The following is a 21,450-nucleotide window of genomic DNA, read 5'->3' on the forward strand; positions in this document are numbered from 1 at the left end:
TTCCCAAAAGAAAAGACACAACTCACAAGGTAGAAATTAAATTCATTTCATTGATATCAAATTGAACCGTGTATGAGTTTTCTTTTTGTATTTTTGCAGATTGTTACAAAAAAAGTGCTTACAAAGTAGATTCGTGTAAGCCCTGCCAAAAAATTGTTTTGGATATACACAAATAATGAGATCATTTTAACATACAAAAATGACTTTTGAGGAAGAATTGTGCTCAAGCAATCATACAATTCTGTGCAAGTACATAATTATCTTGCCAAAACAAATCACCAAGTAGGAAACATCCTATTATTTCTTGATTGGCCAAAAAATCGTGTGCTTTCTCCAAGGCTATGTCTTCTTGGCCTGCGGTATCAATGAATGAACAATGACTTAAGCAATCATACAATGCTGCTCTCTCCACCAGCAGACTTCACTTCTAATGGAGCAATACACACAGAGCTTGTGCATTGAGGAGAAAAAGTGTACTAAATAAAACATATAAATGCAGGCATAATCTTTTACAAAGTGAATGCAGCAAAGTGGTTTCATTCCAGCATAATATACATATACATATGTTTTAATAGACTCTGGGACTCTTTCAGAAAGGGTTGATGGTCAGTATGTCCACTAATAAATAAGCCGCAGAGAGAAAGTTTGTTGGCCATGAAATTCAAAACTAGGGAGCATTCTTATGTTATAACCAAGGTAAATATAGCTACCAAAATGTATGCTAACTACAAATAAAGCATCAGAGTGTACTCTTTGACTGATTGGTTTTAATATGTCGCCTTGCAATCCGATCATTTTTCACAATTTTTTTTTAGTGGAGTGTTAAAAACTTTTGAGGGCTTAATCACTTGCCATGTTTCACTGTTTCTTCTTACTTTCAGGAGAGATTTTAAATCCAAGCCCAAGATTAATAACAAAATCCCAAGAAAAGAACGTTACCTTTTTTAAATATTTCTTGTGAAGTTTCATTGCCCCAGAGCAAGCTTTTCTGGCATCTAGATTTCCAGTTATGTCATTCAATATCTGGAAAGGGTTAAAAACAAAACAAGAGAAGAGAAAAAATGATTTAGAAATAGAAAGGCAAAGTCATAAAGCAACATTCAGCACGAGCCTACTAGACCTGGATAATTAAATGTATGGAAAATGCTTCACCAGTACCCAACTACTGTTTCCTCAGGACTTCAAAAATTACATTCTAAAATCATTATTAAGAGAATACAAACATAGCAACTGAGGGTGCTTCAAAAAATGTTTTGGTAGAAAGAGAAGGGGAATTTTTTCTTTCCTCTTTTTTAACAAGCAAAGAATAAAGAATGTAACTTAAGGTCGTTACGTCAATTATACAATTTGAAAGTTATCAACTCATCAAGCTAACCTTGACAACGTCGTCGAGGCCCCGAGCTTCGTGCAGTAGCTTTGAGCTCTTATCTTTTAAAACACTAGCAACAAGGAAAATGGAGATGGGGAGGGGGGCTTCTGAACTCTTTGCTCTAACTTTCATATTTTCTCTCTCATACTTTCCACATTGACGTATTGACTTTGCTTTTCCTTTAGATCCCTCAGCTTTTTCACTAGCTAACTCAGGTTCTTCATACATCGAGTATAAGTCAGGATCATATTCCAGGGCCCACATCATCTGTTAAAAGTTCAAACAACCAGAGACCGACTGTTAAGAAAAGTAACAAATAAGTCCAATGTGCAGTTATAACAAAAATAAAAAACCCTGAGGTGTACAAGACTTCTTTGATTGATCCCTTCTGCATCATTTGGCATTCAAATTTAGAGGAATTATCAAATAAAAAAACTGATTGACTGGACATTTCTTAAAGCCACACAAATTAGCAATTTTATTGGATGTCATTTGCTATCCCTGGCTCTAATGCAAGTAGTCCCGGTATCGAGTTAAGGGATAAGTCGGGGTCATGGGTAGGCTTGTCCATAGGTGGGTCTAGGATACGAACCAAGTAACAAAAAAAAAAAAAAATCATATTTTACATTAGTAAGCTAAGGATGACAATAGTTGGGCAGATCCTATAGAGATTCATGACTTGGAAGTGAACTCAGAGAATGGGATCCTTTCTCGAATAGATAAGGAGGGTCCAAAATCTTTTTATTTATTTATTTTATTTTATTCTGCTTTTGATGAAAAAAACATAAAGAGACCAATACTGGTGGCTTCAGGCCATACACATGTTGGGCTTCATTCCTTAATAAATCATCAATATTGTAAGCCCATGTTGTACTCCACAAATTATACATGGGTAAAGAGGTAAACCTGATCTCCATAAATCATCTTGTGGTACTTTATGAGTAAATGCAATAATTAGATAGAGGAATTCAAAATTATTCACCAAGGGATCACCCAAACTCATTGGACTTCATATGTTCGAAACTCTCAGTTATGAGATAGGATGTAGACTAGCTAAAGTACACTTGATCAATAAAACTTAGACAGAAATATTAGAATAATGATTGAACAAATTGAATCAGTGAAGCATGCATCTACATCTGTGTAAATCACATCTTAAACTATATTTGAACATGCATATGTACAAATGATGTGGAAGGGGAACCAAAGCTCTGAAAATATTGGAAGTTAAGGCGCTAGGCGTAAACGATTTCTCTATGGCGTTCTTACAAGTTTGCTAGGATGTGTTAAAAGAAGACATTATGAAGGTCTTTTGTGACTTCCATGTTAGTGGTAAGTTTTCAAAAGGAGCCTTAATGCTACATTCATTTCCCTCATTCTAAGGATTCCAGGGGCAGTTGATCCCAAAGACTTTCGCCCGATTAGCCTTGTGAGTAGCATTTTCAAAATTATTGCTAAGACTTTGGCAAACAGGCTAAAGACAGCATTGGAGAAGATTATCTCTAAGTCGCAAAATGCATTATCCAAGGTAGGCAGATCCTAGATCCTGTTCTTATTGCCAATGCCTTGATAGTATAATAAAATATATGGTGCCGGGTGTACTCTACAAGCTGAACTTAGAAAAAGCCTATGATCATGTTAATTGGGATTTTCTAATGTATATCCGGAGGAGGAGTGGTTTTGGGGGTAAGTGGTGCTCTTGGATAGCTCATTGTATTTTCACGGTGCGTTATCGGTTTTAGTGAACGGCACTGCCACCGGTTTTTTTAGTAGCTTCTATGGCTTGAAACAAAGAGACCATCTGTCCCCTTTGTTGGTCATCATTAACACAGGGGACTGTTATTTGGTTTTAGGTAGGGACAGGGATGGACATCTCTCATCTTCTGTTTGCGGATGATACTATGATTTTTAGTAGGGTTGTCACATATCATCTACGACATTTGTGATGCTATTTTATGTTTTGAAGTTGTCTCGGGCTTGAAGGTTAATTTGGCCAAGTCAGTATTGGTTCTTGTGGGTGATGTTGTTGACGTGGATTGATTGGCAGGTATTATGGGTTGTGGAGTTTCCCTTTTGCCTTTGAAGTATCTTGGTTTTCCATTGGGAGCCTCCTATAATACCAAGTCTATTTGAAACAACGTTATTGAAAAGATAGAGCGCCGCCTAGCTAGTTGGAAAATGATGTATGGTCTAAGGGTGGTAGGGTTACCTTTATAAAGAGTACACTTTCTAATTTATCTATGTTTTTCATGTCCCTCTTTCCTCTTCCCACGGTGTTGCAAACTGTATTGAGAAGCTTCAACGTGATTTTCTATGGGGTGGACTAGAAGAAGAGTTCAAATATCACCTAATAAGTTGGTCCAAGGTTTGTTCTCCAATCTTTGAAGGAGGGTTGGGGGTCCAGAACTTGCTGATGTTCAATCGAGCTCTCTTGGCTACGGTGTTATTTGCATGAGAGAGAGGCTTGGTAGAGAGTGTGGTAGACACTAAATTTGGCATTTCATGGGGTGAGTGATGTTCTAATGAGCCTCTTGAGATGTATGAGCTGGGTTTATGGAAGAATATTAGAAGGGGTAGGGAAAACTTCTTTAGCCATACCAGATTTGAGGTGGAAAATGGAACCAAGGTTAGTTTATGGTATGATCTATGGTGAGGGGATATGGCTTTTAAGGACACCTTTCCAAATTTATTTGCCATAACGTGTGCGAAAGATGCTTTTGTTGCGCCACACTTGGAGTTTGCGAGTGGCTCCACTTAGTGGAATATAAGCTTTGCTAGAGCGGTTCACGATTGGCAGGTGGATGTCTTTACCTCTTTCTTCAAGGTATTGTATTCAACTAGAGTGATACGAGAAGGTGAAGACAAGCTTTGGTAGATCCCCTCCAAAAGAGGTTTGTTCATTGTTAGATCCTTCTACAGTGTCTTGGTTCGCAATGATGGCTTACGTTTCCCTTGGAATAGTTTTTGGCAGATTAAGGTTCCTTTGTGGGTGGCCTTTTTTGCTTGCTTGGTTGGTAGCCCCAAGAAAGATCTTTACCATAGATAATTTGAGAAAAATGGCACGTCATTACGGTTAATAGGTGTTGTATGTGTAAAAGGACGAGGAGTCAATGGGCCATCATCTTCTACATTGTGAGGTGGTAGGTGCCTTATGGAATGTCTTCAGTCGATTTAGGTTGTCTTGGGTTATGGCTAGATGAGTAGTCGACTTATATGTGCATTGGTGGACTGCTGACAGCACTCGGAGTATTGTTGTGTGGAAGATGGTGTCTTCATGCCTCTTGTGGTGTCTATAGAGGAAAATGAATGATAAATGTTTTGAGGACCGTGAGAGGACTTTGGAGGAGCTTGTATCGTTATTTTTCTATACTTTAAATTTTTCGACAACAGCTTTTGTTTATCCTCTGGTAATTAGTTACCATGATTTCCTTGCTCTCTCTTCTTCTTCTAGTTAAGTGTTTTCTTATGTATACTTCTTGTGTACCTAGGGTATGCCTTACTCTTTTCATGATATCTCGATTATTTATTAAATATCTATATATTGGAAGTTAAATTTGGTTTTCAAGGAATAGTTTCAAGAACTCCAGCCAGCAAATGGACATACATAACATTAAAAATAAATAAATAAAATATGAAGAAGAAGAAGAAGAAGAAGACAACAAAAAAATATGTAAAAGATACAAAAGAAATTAAATCCTACCTCCCAAAGGTACAATGAGTCACAAAAAGAGAATTCTCTACGGAACAAAACCATGAGCATCCGAAAAGCAAATAGATAATCACCTCCACCTAGTGTCTCTGTGTTCCATGAGCAAAAGACAGGCTTCGCTATTACTTTCTTTTCTTGAGAATCAAATCAATGGATGTTGAAGAATATATATATATATGAATTATCACAAGGGCAATAATCTCAACTGTTGAAATTATAGAATATAGTAACTATTATTAATGACAAATAATAAACCGCTAAATGGCCCTTATAGCCGATGACTATATCAACACCAGTTGAACAAGGAAAATCATCATATAAGTTTGTCTAACAGCATACCAATGGTTGAGTTCCTTTGACAGTGCAGACTTTTAATTCAAAAATGAAGCTAAGGTAAATGCTGCCTTTCCTACTCACCCTTTTTCGTATATTATAAATTAGAAAGAAATATTGGGGAATGGATCTTAGTTCTTTTCTTTTGGGTGACATATGAAATTCAATAAAAACTACTGACATTTAAAAATTTAGGTATCTAGCAGGATTGTGTTAGCAATACTATCACAGAGAAGTTCTTTTTCGTCAAAGAAAACTACAATGAACAATTTTCATAAGATCTTTGCCACCAGCCATGTAGACCAGCAGTGCAATTTGAACATTTGAGGATGCCTCCTATGAATGACTCATCCAAGGAAAAATTGATTGAAAATTTCCCCTAACACTCTCTCCATTATTTTCTTAATTCGAATTCCTGATTTCAATTGCATATAACTTAAGGATGTTCCCTTTTTCTAAGAATTTCTCTTAAGCAAGAGAACTATGATCCATTGTTTTTATTGCCTTTGGGGTTTAGTAGGTGATGCCAAAGGTGCCAGATGTGTTCTTTAGTTAGCCAGGGCTGTTTGGCCAACACAAAAACAATATCATTTGAAATTATTAGGGAGATTGACACATTAGGGAGTCTTTTAGTGAGACCATAATATAGCATGTAAGGACATCACTCAATCCAAAAGCTTAAGCATATGAGTTTGGATCCAACTATGCTATATTAACCACTCACACTTGTGATATATTTCCAATGTGGGATTCAATCTTTTTACACTCACATGTATACTAAACAATCTCCCCCTCATGTGCAAGTTCATCACCACATTGCTACGTTGTGTGCCATGTGGGTTTACCTGCACTATGCACCTTTGCCCTTACTCCAAGGAGTCTTGTTTCTGCCCATGCCATGGGCCTTTGCCCTTGGAGCAGTGATACATGGGGAACGGTTTTCCGTCCCCCATCACCCCATTTTTCATTTTTAAATCAAAAAAATTCAAAATTTGTCCTTTGATGTGACCATCAAAGGACAAATTTATATATTTTTTGATTTAAAAAATCAAAAGAGGGTGATGGGGGACGGTTGTTTGTCCCCCACCTATCATTTTCCTTGCCCTTGACTCCGGGGACCTTTGCTCCTTACTCTAGAAACCCTCGTTTATGTCAATTCCATGAACCTTTGCTCCTTACTTCGGGAATCCTTTATCCATGCCCGCACCTTGCACCTACTCTAGGGAATCTATTTTTTGCACCACCATTGGCTCTAATACCAGTTGTTAGGGAGAGAATCGCCTATGGATTCCACAAAGAGCACATTAATATAATGTTTGGACACCACTTGAACCCAAAAGCTTAAGCTAATGGATTTGGGTCCACTTATGTATATTAATTACTCACTTTGTTTATTCTTCGTCAATGTGGGACTCAACACTCAACAAATCTCCCCCTCACACGTGTATACTCAACAATAATTTAGATTGTAAGTTTTTAGGGGGGTTCTCTTCTGTCTACTTGAGTGTCCTCTCAATCAACAATACATTCTGTTACTTATCAAAAGAAACAAATCTCCTGATATTTTCACAACTGCCCCAGAATAGTGATTTTCAGGCTTATGTGTTATACTGGGTAACACTGACTGGGAGAAAGCTTAATCAACTGAAATGTGACTAAATCATTTTTTTTTTCCCGGATAAGTATTATGAGCTAAATATACAAAATGAAAAAACACAATTCTAAGGCAATACCTAAGTGCTGGTGAAGTTTTGGATCTATAACTTGAGTAATTTCAGCCAAATTACTTAGTTGTGTCTCCACCCCAACAGAGCTATCAGTACATCTGAAATTTCCTCGCTGTATATTTTCAAATAAGAACACATATCATGAGAATCTGGAGTTAAATTTAAAAACAAAAAAAATGATTAGTCAAAAAACTTTTGGAAGCTCCGAAAGAACAATGTAACAGATCGTAGAATGGAACATAGTGTGCATACTTTTGACTGAACAGAAGATATATATCATGGAAATTATGAGCATGGAAAATTTTGCAGAACCTTTTTAACACAAAGGTTCAGACTAAAACATAGCTCACTTTTGTCACTTTTTTTCAGCTTAGTATATTTGTCCATTCTTTAATATCAGATGCTAATATACAAAGTTGTTGACCCTGAGGAGTAGCACATTTAGCTGGGGAGTGGGGACCACATCTCAGGAAGCGGAAATATCTGGTTTGAATCTACTCTCCCCCTCCCCTTGGGGCCAAACTCACTCATCCAGAAAAGTAAAAAACGAAAAAAAAGATCATGCAATGTTGTGCTTGTATAAAAAACTCTGGCTATGTTCAATTGGATCAGACAAAGAAGAAGTCAAAACATTTCCTCTCATAATTTTCTAAGAGAGATACATCAAAAGGAAATTTTGATTAGGGATCCAAGAGATAGAAGCGACCGAGAAGCACATATACATATATTTGGCAAATTTTGACTTCTTTTGTTAAAATGAGGCTATAATTCATAAAGACTCAAAGATTTTTAACATCACTATATTCTATAATAGTAGTTTGATGCAAAGCTATGGAAGATCTAAAAAACCCTGGGTAAAATTAGAGGCACCCCTCTGCATATCCAAGCTTAGACATCAACAAGCCTCGTCGGTATGTGCAATGAAATAAGTAAGACATCAACTTAAAAGAAATAAATGGAGCAAAGACAAACATTTCAAGATACCAAAGCAAGCCAATATCATAAACAGCACTCTATCCTTGTACAAACATCCTCGTAAACCCCTTAAAAGACAATAAAAGATAAGATCCACCAAAGTAGAAGAAAATTAATTTTATCCTGAACTTCTTTGAGAAATAGTAGACTAAATTATCTCATCAAAAACCAGTAGGAGATATCCAATGATAAAATAGTAACTAAAAGTAAACAAGTACACTAATTAAAAGTGAAATATCATGTTGTACGAAATATTCTATGGGACAAAAAGGTACCAATCTCCGCATCAAACGTTCAAAGCACCAAAATGCGTCTGCTTCATCTTCAATAAGAATAATCATGGGGGAGCAAAGATCACTCATTCCTGCTCAGCATTGTCATAAAGTTAGATAGAAGAACTGACTGTTGCAAGCAATAGATGTAAGCTATTGTTACTTCTTACTATGCAAGCAGAATAATGTAAATGAGAAGAATTTCAATGAAATATGTATTTAGATAAGAATGCCAGATACATAACAATATAACCAGATTATATAATTGATTACTATTCATTCTTCAAATATAAGTGAAATAATAAAAAAAAAATGTTTGATTCTTGAACTTTAGAAATAACACTATCATAAGAATAAAGGAATACAAAGTCAAAAGATAACAGGTGTCAATTAGCAGATCCTGTGTGCAAATAATCAGCATTGTAAAAAAAGAAAAAGAAGCAACATTTATGAGAACATGGTAAAAAAGATGATCAATAAGCTAGCTCAGCTGCAAGTTGCTTGGCATCAGACAGAAAACCTAGGACCAAATCTTGCCTACACCAAAAGAGGGGAAGTTTAAGGGATGGGAGAGGGCTGTGTATCATAGGCCCACTAGCCTCCAAAGAACCCCACCGGGGGGGGGGGGGGCTCTATAATATTCCAAGCATTTCAAGCATATAATATGCATTATTCATATCTGGTCATTTTCTCTCCTTTTTTGTGTAAATCTCATATCTGCTCAGCCATGACAAATTAAGCTACAGGCTACAATGCCTTCTTGATAAAGCTAACAACTCAACAGCAAAGCCAATGGAAGTGGAGACCATGATAGATATAATGGATTGAGAATTTTCAACATAGCAATGTTATTCATTATTCATCATTTTAATAAGCCCTTGATAAGCATTAAATGTCCATTTGAATAACCCACCTTGACAATAGCCAACATCTGTATCTATCCATGCATAAACAGCAAGAATATCCCAAAGTTTTGACAAGTTTTCTTGCTTCTCGTAATACACCAATGTCCTGTCAGTTCGAACCACATCGAGACCTGACATTGATATTAAGGCAAACAGAAAATAGACCTTTGAGTTCAAAAATACTATTATAACTAAATAAAAACAGGCAACTTCAAAATAAACATATTGCAATTGGTTCACACCACAAATAAACGAATACTCCAACCTCAAACAAGATAGAACTAACATATTCAAGCAGGACAGATTGACTCAAACTAGGTGATTTCAGTGCTATCTTGAATATCATTTTAATTTCATTGGCAAGTAACGGCACCAACCACATAAGTAACCAAATGCATGTTGATTAAATCAAATTTGCAAATCCACAAAAACCTCTGAATCATTATATGTAATAGATAACCACTACTACATCCATCTCATAATTAGTGTCCCAAAAAAAAAAAAAATTAAGGAATAGCATTTGTATTTTTGCCTAATATCGCCCTTGCATAATTGTCTTTAAGCATTCATGAAGACAAATTTCAAAATGAGGATAAAAAGGGAAAGTAAAAATTTGAAACTTTTAACTTTGCAGCGTGGGACATGCATTCCCGAACAAGCAAAATTGGCAAAAGTGACAAACTCATAATTGGACAAACTAAGACAATGTGATCAACGCATAGGTAATTGAAACAACTAAATGAAATATTAAAGTAAACTGCAAAATAGGAACTAGAAAATTTTCTTGAAATAAATTGACATCTGAATTTCCTACTAAAAATTTATGGAGAGGGAGGGAGAGTTGAACACTTCAAGATTCCAGGCTACCAGAACTCATGCTGAAGAGACTCTATTTAGATGGTAAGTTCTTTGACATTGTGACAAAGGATTTTAGAAGACAATGTCAAGCCCAAGATGCACGCATCTAAGATCAATGAGGTAGCATGCCTGCTCATCACCAATCACAAGGTGTACTAATGAAGTGCCATATAAAAAGTACTTACAAGGTAAATTAATCATCAAAATACTAGGGGAAACAGAGCTTTATATAACATTAAAAGAGAGTTTTGCCCTCACAGAAAAGAAGTGAGCATTTATAGTTAAAAGGTACACCGACCTATTTGATGTAGTGTAAGCATCCACTGGATTACTTTCTTATCCTTCATTGGATCCAAACCATTGGTTGTGGCTTTAATATCAACCCCACCATTGTCTTGAGGAGGTAAAGCTTGTCCCTTGCCTGGATTTGTTTCTAAAAGTACCAAGGGTTCTTGAATGGGCTGACCATCTTCAGTGACTACAGGCGCCGTGATAAACCTTCCACTTCCAACAACAGGAAACTTTTGGCGGCACTCTTCCTTCCACCTAGCATATTGCATCCTGAAGGAGTAGAATTACACTTAATTGAGAGTCTCCTAATATCAGCAGATAGTGCAGCAAAATTTGAGCTCTTACAGGATATAAATCTGCGCTATAGTGGGAGATAGGTTGGTGACAACAAGACCCTAAATCTATCCTTAACCCTTCCCCATTGATTCCCTATGTGCCACCCAGTATATTCCTTAACATACTAACTTTTGTATTTGAAGGAAAAGGAAAAAATACTACCTTCGATGCTGCCGTAACTGCTCCCGTTCATCAAATGTACTCTTAGGATCATAACAACCAAGTAGAAATTCCCAAACTTCTCCTCTAATTGATGGATGGATCCCCTAATTTAGTAAATAAATAAGAGAATAATGCTAAGTATCAGCCCTCACAGGGTTGGTTTCCTTTATGAAGGAAAATCCAAAAAAGGAATATACGGAAAAGGAAAATATCTAAAAGTGAAGATATAGAGTAGACTCCACAGTATAATTGCTCAAGAATACAATGTTCCACAAAATTGATAACAAAAGCTTTACCAATGCCCATAAGTAGAGTTAAACAGACCCATAGAGTGTTCTTTTAAGTGATCAGGAGCATAAATTTTTCCTAATCCATGTAAAACAAGAACAATAGATTCTATAAAGCGATTGAGCTCAGATTCATAACATCTATGTCAAGGGTGACGATTTATTAATATCATATAATTAATAGATCTTATTAGTTCTCAAAAAGTAGATAATTGGTAAAAGTTTTAGCTGCAATGCAGGAAAGGAACACGTCATTAATGACATAGTAAAATATCTAGGTGATTTGTTCCTCTAAGTTATTTAAAAAAAAAAAAAAATGAATTAGAATAAGTATAAAATAAAGTGGTGGAACAACTTCAGCTTCATTTTGAGCTGTCAGAAAAAAAAAAAGAAAAAAAAAAAAAGAAAAAAAGAAAAAGAAAAAGAAGAACGAAGTCAAGTAGATCAGGTGCATGATAAAAGCAACAGAATAATAATTTAAATCTGATATATGTTATGGAGCAGATGTTGGAAATTTCGGTGAAATTGCAATCATATGATAAATGTAGCCTAGACAAGATCATTGAGATAATTAAGTTGAAAGACTAGGAAAAATGTTAATGATACTGTGCTACACCATATTAGGTAATATGAAAGTTTTTATGGAACATTTGTGAAAATTTAGTGCTTTCCTTGTTCTTGTCAACTTTTGCTCATATATTGATCGATATTGTCTACCCTTTGTGAAGTTATAAATGCATTTTGTTCCTGGAACCTTTTTAGAAATATACATCTGATGAGTGACTAGAAGGTTCATTCGATGAGTCGACCCAGGTGCATCTCATTCGAACAACCATGACACGCGTTCAAATGGTGGTCTCAGAGAATAGCAGCTAGGTTATTTTTTTACATGTTTTGTAAAGTTTTTGCTCTTTTTTCTTAAGGATTTGGTGTTTCAGAAGAGTATTATTGTACTTTTGTATTATGTTAGGTAAAAGTGTAGCTTTCAGTCAAGAACAAATTTGAGTTTGTATAAAAAAATTTCTAGAGAGCGTTCTCCATATGAATTTAGAGTATCTTACTTTCACGCAATTCACAGGGTTCAACAAGCAATCGATATTTCATGAACAAATTTGAGTTTGTATAAAAAAATTTCTAGAGAGCGTTCTCCATATTTTTCAGTGTTGGGTATTCTTGTTTTTTTTTTTTTGATAAGTAAAGTATATTCAAAAGGCACAAAGGGGCGCAACCCATAGTACACAGGACGTATACAAGAAGCCCCTAATTCAAAGAAAGTATTGGGTATTCTTGTTGAATCAATCAAGTGTTGATCTTTCATTCCTGGTATTCTGAGTGAACCAGCAGGTGTGAAGAAGGGTTTCAATCTGGTATTCATGCTCAACGAATTTAAAATCAATTTCTTTCTTTCTTGTCAGATCCATCTATCCTACAGGCTTCCTTGCATCACTATCCCATAAGGGCATGGGGAGTCGTGTTCACGTTTCCAAAAAAAAGAAAAGAAGTGGCTATATTGTCCAAATACCAAGAGAGTGAGTGAATTAATTCTCCAGGTCAACATTCACACCCGATTTACAAGAACAGCTATTTGCACGGCTTCTCATGATACTATAGATATCTAATATATAAAAAATGATAGATATGCTACGATGCAAACTGATTTCCACATTCCACTGTAACAATAAACTTCTAACATAATTTTAGGCAGGTTGTAAACCATGAAGAGGCTCTTACCCCACTTTGGATTCGACTTAGGGTCTTGCCTATATCCAGATGCCCTTCCGGAGTAAATGCAGCATGCCATTTCCTTACACTTAGAGTTTTACCTGCCTGCATAAGCAGATTTAAAAGTATTTGGTTATAGAAATAACAAGCAACACAGAGGACTTGTTATGAACTGGAAATTTCAATCTGTCTTAGTCTGGGTGACTACATAAATATGCCCTTACCAAATAAGGCGTGTTTATAGTAGCAGGAAACCTCATCAAAATTTTGGTAAGGAAACAACTCTTAAAAGGAGAGATATATAATTAGATCTCCAATGCAATCCATTACAAAGCACCAAGAATTATAGACTTGTAAATGCATATGACTAGTTCTTTTTTCTTTTTCTTTATTTCTTTATTTGTTTGTTGTTCTACGTTCAGCTCTTAAAAATACCTCTCAACTATAGCAGTGACAAGAAAATTGGATACATATTCTCTGAATTGGAAAGAAGAAAGCTGCTCGGACCACAGCAGCAAGTTTGACCTATAATAATGATAAGGCATTGCCCTCACAAGGACATTTGTATTGCGTGTCAAAATGATGGGATTAAACGTAAAACAGCATACAATCTGAAATTTTATATGAGATCTGCCCAAGGTCACCATCTCAAAAACATTGACTACATTACCATAAATGCCTTCTACCATAGAAGTATTCACAATCTTTATTCTTGTGCATGACTCTCCAATGTCAAGAAAATTATAAATTTCCAACACAAATGAACAAATCTCTACCATTTATCCTCACCTTACTAAATCCGTATACCATGTATGATCCAAATAAACATTTACGCCAACTGTTCATTGAAAAATCAACCCCATTTACCTTCGAATTGTACACATTACATGACAACTCGATTATTCAAAGAAAATTTATCCAAATTAAGTCAATGGGTATCTAAAAAATCCAAAAGGGTATCTTAAAAACTCAAAATAAAAATAAAAATAAAAATCACAAACAACCACCGGACCTTGATCTTGAAGCGGGTTTTTGGGACATCGGTGCACTCAGGCCGGACCTGGTAGAAAGAATCAGCAGTAGCTCCGGGGTCCCTCCACATTTTCAGAACACCAAAAGAATAAAGAAACAGAAATCCCAACCACCAGCAACACCCAGGAGCCGGACCCCTTTGGAGAATCAACAAAAACCCAGAAAACTTATTGTCTCAGACCCCGGAGAGGAAGCTTCAAAGAGAGACCCCGATCAGGAGCTGCGCAAGACCAGGCTCCAAAAGAACAAATCCTAAGCCAAAAACAAAAATTCAGACAAAAAAAAACGAACAAAGATTTGGTTTTTTGGTTTTGTTTTTCTTGTTTTAAACTTAATTTTTTCCTTCTAATTTGGATTTGTGAGGGAGTTGGTGGTGGTTTTGGTCTTGGTCATGGTCATGGACATGGACATGGTCATGGTGTATTACTCTGTCAAAGGAGGGTGCGCGAGGTGGTTCCCACCTCACAGACACCCACCAGTGGCCGTTTAATGCGTTAGTTTTTAACGTTCCTTGTGTTTTTCCTTCTCTCTCTAAAAAAAAAAAAAAGAAACAAAAAATATCTTCTAACCATTTTTGAGAAAAAAAAAAAAAAAAAACATACAAACAATTTGAAACAAACAAACGAACAAATACGTGGTTTTGTTTTCACTTTGTTCTTTACCTGATGTTGGATTTCTTTCCTGAATTTTTACACTTTTTTTTTTTTTTTTTCTTTTGCTTTACATAGATCAAAGAATTCAGTATTATTTGTGGGTGATATTTTTCTCTTGAATGTGATTGGAAGGTCGGGAGAGTGGGGGAGAGCGAAAGTGGCGTGGGGTCAATGATCATTGGACTTGGCTTTCGGCCGGCAATTTTTGTAGCGGGAACAACAAAAAGGAGGATTTTGGAGGGATAAGGCGGTTTTGTTAATGGTTCCCTTTTTGGGTCAAAGGTGCATTTTGTCAAATGGGGTTAGGGATTTGGATGGGCAGAAGTGGGCCGAGAAATGAGAGGCAGATTTTCCAGCGTGAGGAAGACTTGCCCGTTACGTTGGGGCTGACCATTTGAGCCAACCCCATCAATATAATGATGATACCTGACCAAGGATTCTCTGAACCGATTAGATTAAATTGAAGGATATATTTGTTATTTTATATATATATATATATATTTATTTATTTATTTATTTTTGACAAGTTTGCCTCTTCATTTCAACTAATTAGCTCTTTCAGTTCATTTGAATTAGAGAGCATCCATATGCATATGCGAAGATGCCCATTGTTTTTAAACATATTGAGAAATGCTATACCAACTTTGTCTTTTATACTTTCCTCTGCTTGTTCTCTAATGGGCAGAAGTGGGCTTATAAAAATACGTGGTTATTGACGTATATATAAAGCCACATGCATACATATAGTTTAAGGATCATTTTAACAGTTGATTTGCAAAGAATTTGCCATGTGTTTAGGCGGAGTGTTACGCTTTCTCTTTGTCATTGGTGACTAAAAAATGGAGGTAGTTTTGGATGGACTGGGGCGGGGAGGAAGAGTAGGATGTTCTATTCTTGATGGATAGATGACATCTATACATGTTGAATTATATGGTAATGGTGATATTCAGATTTTTGTGTTCTTTCCATTGCTTATATTTCATGATAAAAAAAAAAAAAATTATATATATATATATAAAATCTGACTATCAAGTGTTTTTATTTATTCTTATTCTCCATATATACGTTTTTTAACGGGAGTTTTATTTTCTTACATACATATCCCACATATCATAAGATGGACAAAATAATACTAGGGCACTTAAACTTTGCATAACTTTAATTAAACGTTGTTTACACGGCAATTCATATCTACATCCATATGGCCTACACAAGACAAGGAAACTCAGGCACAAACATAATCCTAGGTACAAGACACATAATATTTTAATGCTGAAATCATGTGTACGATATAATAAATCATTTATAGCTCATAATCGTCTTTTGTATGGTCTATCCGTACATTTAACTCTTTTACGGTGAGGTTTGCGCGTCCCGTGGAACCCTAATCTTACACTTCCTACCTAGAACGATCGATCGTTCTTGGGACCATTTGATCTTTCTTCGATACGATCAATCGTTCTTCCTCTTGCAACATGATTTCTCTTAATACATAAAACCCTCAAGGTGTGAACTTTTCTAAGCTTTAAAGAGCAAGACCTCCAAGAGATCATATAACTCTCTCTCTCTCTCTCTCTCTCTCTCTCTCTAGGGCAGGGTATCAAAAATGGGGCGAAAATGGGTCATAGAGTTTATCTCAGGCCTTTAAATAAAGTCATTCCCACGTGTATGTGCTGAAAAGTTATGTCCAAAAGCATCCCAACTATCATCGATCGATCGTTCGTTTAGTGCGCCAATTGATTGTTTCATGCCTCGTTGCATCGATCAATCATTCAAACGGCTGGTCAATTGTTTTTTTATAAAACCTTAAAAAACAATTATTTTAAAAACTTTCTTTTTTAACACCTTTTCAATACCAATTATTAAACACTTTGAAACTCATTTGTTTGTCTATCAAGCTAGGTGTAGAATATTTTTAGAAAGTGTATACATGTGCATATTAAAGTAATTTGTATAATATTATTCTTATGAGCTTTAATTGGTAATTAATAAAATATTTGCCACGTGTTTAAGATGGGTGTTACAAAAGCTAACCCCATACTTTACATACTCGTCTGGTTCACCCGTCTCTAGACGCTCTATAGCAGTAAAATAAACATTTTACAGATGTAAATGTGAGTCCACAGTCAATAAGTAAATAATTCAATCAATCATGTGTGACATGAGCTCTTAACTAAATAAAATTCGTCTCTTTTTTTTACTGAAAAACCTTGCTTTAACACCATTTAAAGAGATCAATTAACACATTTCCTTTAAATCCATTTTTAGTCTTTCATAAATAAAAGAATGTAACCACTACTTGAAACCTTTAAATCCTAATATCATTTTTCATCAAAACTTAAAAGAGAATTTTGCCTCAACTTGAAAATAAAACTTAGCAAATCATAAAATATTTTTTGCATGCATGAAAACATTAGTACTATATACATCCATTAAAGAAGCTACTAGATAATCATGATGTCGATATGCACATACTTAAATCCAAACAATGACCACATTCATCATATCAATGAGCACATTAAAATCAGCACCTATGGTTGCCTTGCTACTTGGGCCATTGCCAAGTGTCCCGATCCTTGCCTTGCCGTTTCTTGGACTATCAACATAGCAAGGTGACCATTCTGTTACCGTTCTTTCAGTCATTTCCCTTGCCATTTCCTTTCCTTTATCATTGGGGAGGGGGATGAAAAACTTTCACATGATTGTTTCATGGCCATAATCACGTAAAAATCGGCACCTATGGCCACCTCGCTACATACTAGGGCCATCGCCAAATGTCCTAATCCTTACTTGGCCCGTTTCATGCATATGTCATTTTCCTTAAACATATTTCTTTAACACCTTTGTCAATATCATTTGTAACATACTTTCTTTATAATTTAAATTACGTAAATTAAAAGATAAGGTTCTTATTCACTGAAAGTCTATGCATACAGAACATACTTAAAAAAATTTAACATCTATGCATTTGATCAATACAAAGCATTTCATGGAAAGTATTTAAATTACGGTTGGATGAAGGCTTTACTTACAACTTTTGATTAATTCTCCTTGTTAGCTAGCTACATGTCGTTAATCCATTCTCGAACTCGTCTACATTATACCACGATTATACATTAAGTTCTACTTTATTTTGGTAGTTCTAATACCCTACTGGACTTCAACTAGATCCATTTCTCCCATTGAAAACAATAATTTGCATTTTTTTTAAATTTCCATCCCAATGGGGTCAATCTGAACGGATTGAAAACCGAACAAGCTATAATGTTTGAAACTCATCCAAACAGGGACCAATTGAGAAACCAAATGAGCTATTCTTTCTGAAAACTTGTCGGGACACATACCGAACGAGCCTCTTGGATCTCCCTTTCTTCTTTTCCTTACCAATATTGCGTTTGGACCTGTTCTGAACAAAGTACCGAACGATTTCCTCGGGTCCTCATTTTGAGTCTCATTCTCACATGCTCGTCCGAACGAGACTATTATCGTCTGGATGATGAAGTGCAAAAATTACACTCACTTGGAAAATCACCTCCCAACATGTTTCCAACACTTCCAAAACTCTCATTCACAACACACAGCTCAAACTATGACACATGCATTTGAAATACACCAACTTCAAATGTAACAAAGCATCCTTTTAAGGGAAAGGATTTTCCTATATCTTTCAAAACACCATTCCAACAACTTCTTTAACACTCCACAACCATCATCACACACCCTCACGACATAAACTATCTTCTTTACTCACTAAAAGAACGAAATCAAAGGGAGGGATAGAGAAAAGTGCATACCTTTGGCAATTCTCCTTCTCCTCAAGTATCCAACACCTTCCTCTTGCTCAAAAATCCCTCAAGAACACTTAGGATACTCTCTCAACACTCTCAACTCTCTCTTCTCTCGTATGAAACCGATTGTTTGCCTTTCAGTGAGACCCATATAAATAGGTAATTTCAATCCTACAATGCAGTCTCATTTGGACGGGTTATTAGGGTCATTCAGACGAAATAGAGTTAGGAGCATTAAATTCAATTTTCATAAATGTCTCATCGCTTTAGCAGTCTTTTGACATGTGGTGATTCTATCATGTTCATACGAATAATGCTCCTTGTCTAGACCAAAATGAATCTCCCGCATTAAAAACATGTCCCATATATCCGTCAGATTCACGTGTGTCCAAGATCTCCTAATCATTGATCAATTCCTGTCCAGATGCTAATTCCTTCTAGTCCGGATGACACTCTAATACCTTCTCGTCTAAACGGTATCCTTCATATGTTCATATGAGATGCTTAATTTTTGAACTTTTATGAAAAACGTCACTTAGAACTCTCAATTTTTCATCACTTTAGCAATTAAGTACTCAAACTTTAAAAAGTATCAATTTAGGGTATCCAACTTTCATTTTTTTTCAATTTCAACCATCCGTTAGAATTTTCCGTTAAATCCTATTAAAATTGTCAAAATACCCCTCATTTTTTTAGGAAAAAAATTGCAAGCATTTATGTGATTGTCAAAATTTAACGAAATTTCAGAAATACCCATGCCTGAATCTTTGAAAATTTTATAAGTTTTTTTAAAAAATAAACACAAGATCTTTTGGGAATTTTAATAGGATTTAACAAAAAATTTTAACGAATGGTTGAAATTGAAAAAAAAAAAAAAAACTGAAAGATGAATTTCCAAAATTAACACTTTTTAAAGTTTGAATACTTAATTACAAAAATAATAAAAGATCATGGATTATAAGTGAAATTTTTTTGAACTTTGATTTAGTCTGAACTTCAAGTTTTCGATACTCACACTAATCCAACAACCCTAGGCTAACCCATGTTTAGGCTTGGCAATTCGGGTCGGGTTCGTGTCGACCCGGCTGACCCGATTGTGTAATCGGGTCAACACGAACCCGCCCCGATTATTAATCGGGTTGAAATATGAAACCTGAACACGACCCACTTCCCGTGTTACCTGTACATAACCCGGTAAACACGAGCAACCCAAAATTTTCCACAATCTCTCCAAGAAGGCACCAAAACCAGAAGAGAAGCAACCCGATCGGTAGCTCAACCGAAAAACAAGAGAACTGATAAAAAAAAATTCACATTCGGCCATTATGAGTAAGACTGTAAGAGGAACAACCCAAGGAAATTTCTAAGCAAAACAGTAACAAAAATCCCTTCAACCCATTCGGTTCCCCAACCTAAAACAAGAAAAAACCCAAAAAATTTCTCCACCCATTCTCAACCCACAACAAAGGACCAACCACCTTAAATCATAGTTACAACTCACAACAATTTGAACCCAAAATCAACAACTCCAAAGAACTAGAAACCGAAAATCGCAAAGAACCCACAGCAATTTGAACCCAAAATCAAAAAACTATGAACCGAATTACCGAAGTCACCGAACTGTGAACTGTGAGTCTGTGAAGGGCCTGAAAGGCTGACCAGCTGAAGCACAAACCGTGATTGTGTGTGACTCTGGGAGGCGTTATCGCCGTCATGGGCTCGTGGATGTGGCTGCGTGAACGGCGGGTGACCGACTGATTCGGAGTCTCGGAGAGTCGGACTGAACGAGTGAAAGAAAGTGAAAAATGAAAGTGTGCGGCTAGGTTTCATACTTTCATCTGCTTTCTTGAAGTTTCATTACTTTTTGTTTTTTTTTTTTTAGCGGGGTTATAATCGTGTTGGCGGGTCAACCCGCGGGTTGACCCGCCAAACCCGATTGTAATCGGGTCGACCCGATTATAATAAACTCAAACCCGATTTTTTCGTGCCGGGTTCGCGGGTCATGTAAAAAATTGCCAACCCTACCCATGTTAGTCTGTACCCTATTTAACAACTGTCTTAAGTCCGAAATTAATCAATTTTTATGTGTTATGCTTTTCTTAAATTGTTACTTTTCTCGGGTGATACACAATACGCATATGCATGTTTCAAGAAAGATAGGTTTCAATCAATGAATTCAAATTGATCATAGTTTAGTGGTTTGATAGGGTTAATTTGTAATTCAGTATTTCAGTGTACTTTTTCATTGAGTTGTAATGTTGTTGTGTTTTATCACATAATTTTCAAATTGGGAGTTTTTTAGGTTTTTAGTATTGGCAAATTCAATGTCAAAATATATTGTGTTGTTAGTTTTAATTTAGGGTTAAATCAAATCAAAATACGGTTAAAGAGAAGTCAAGCATTGAAGTATAGACCATGTGCATCAAGTCCAACACTAAAAACTGAGACGTTTAGACCTTCAATGGAAGCGATGCAAATCCATTTAGTACTTAAACCCGAGAAGCTTGATCGATGGCTCGTTCGATTGAGGTGATGAAAGTGGTGATGAATCTGTGAAATCTTAGCTTGCGTTTCAACGAGAATTAATCTCGTTTGAACGAGACAACTGCTTGAGAGTTTTAAACCTAACTGACTTAGTCTAAAATTTTCAATTTCCTTCCCCTCTATATAAGCCTCACAAGCCACGACTTCCACATGATCTAATTAAAGAGGTTATTTCTCATTGCTATTGGAGAGGTTTACTTTTTTTTTTTTTTTTTTTGAACCTAAACACATCAAATCTTCTCATAGTTTCATTCTTATCATTCAAAGTTTCAAACCAATGAAAAACTTACAACCACCAAAGTTTTGGGTTAAAGCGAATGAGGTTTGTTCGTGAAGGTGATCCATGTAGAAGAAGGTCATAAATTATAGAGCCACTGCAGTGGAAGGTGAATGGATTCTTTGTCGGGGTTGCAAATTGAGTATTGGGAGTTACAAAAGTTTTGTAAGTAAGAACAATTTGTAACTCAAATCTTATATAATGGATGCC

General features: G+C 35.9%; 1 protein-coding gene across 1 annotated transcript; it reads right to left on the reverse strand.

Moving 5' to 3' along the window:
* Positions 1-27: 27 nt before the first annotated feature.
* On the reverse strand, positions 28-14,476 carry LOC133875918 (rab GTPase-activating protein 22-like). Its single transcript, XM_062314190.1, has 11 exons — positions 13,959-14,476; positions 12,956-13,051; positions 10,938-11,041; positions 10,447-10,709; positions 9,299-9,421; positions 8,389-8,477; positions 7,145-7,250; positions 5,070-5,167; positions 1,376-1,636; positions 940-1,023; positions 28-354 (listed from the first exon to the last, which is right to left on the reverse strand). The coding sequence occupies exons 1-11, from the start codon at positions 14,046-14,048 to the stop codon at positions 340-342; spliced, it is 1,329 nt and encodes a 442-aa protein (XP_062170174.1). The 5' UTR covers positions 14,049-14,476; the 3' UTR covers positions 28-339.
* Between the last annotated feature and the right edge of the window lie 6,974 nt (positions 14,477-21,450).

Source organism: Alnus glutinosa, chromosome 8 (genome assembly GCF_958979055.1).
Source record: "Alnus glutinosa chromosome 8, dhAlnGlut1.1, whole genome shotgun sequence".
NCBI classification, from domain to species: domain Eukaryota; kingdom Viridiplantae; phylum Streptophyta; class Magnoliopsida; order Fagales; family Betulaceae; genus Alnus; species Alnus glutinosa.

Excerpts from the sequence above, each read along its gene's own strand:
- LOC133875918 (XM_062314190.1), bottom strand. The coding sequence starts at position 14,048 with ATGTGGAGGGACCCCGGAGCTACTGCTGATTCTTTCTACCAGGTCCGG. Across the intron at positions 7,251-8,388 it reads AACGTTTGATGCGGAGATTG|CGAGGAAATTTCAGATGTAC; the intron begins GTACCTTTTTGT and ends GAAAATATACAG. Across the intron at positions 1,024-1,375 it reads GCCTCGACGACGTTGTCAAG|ATATTGAATGACATAACTGG; the intron begins GTTAGCTTGATG and ends AACCCTTTCCAG.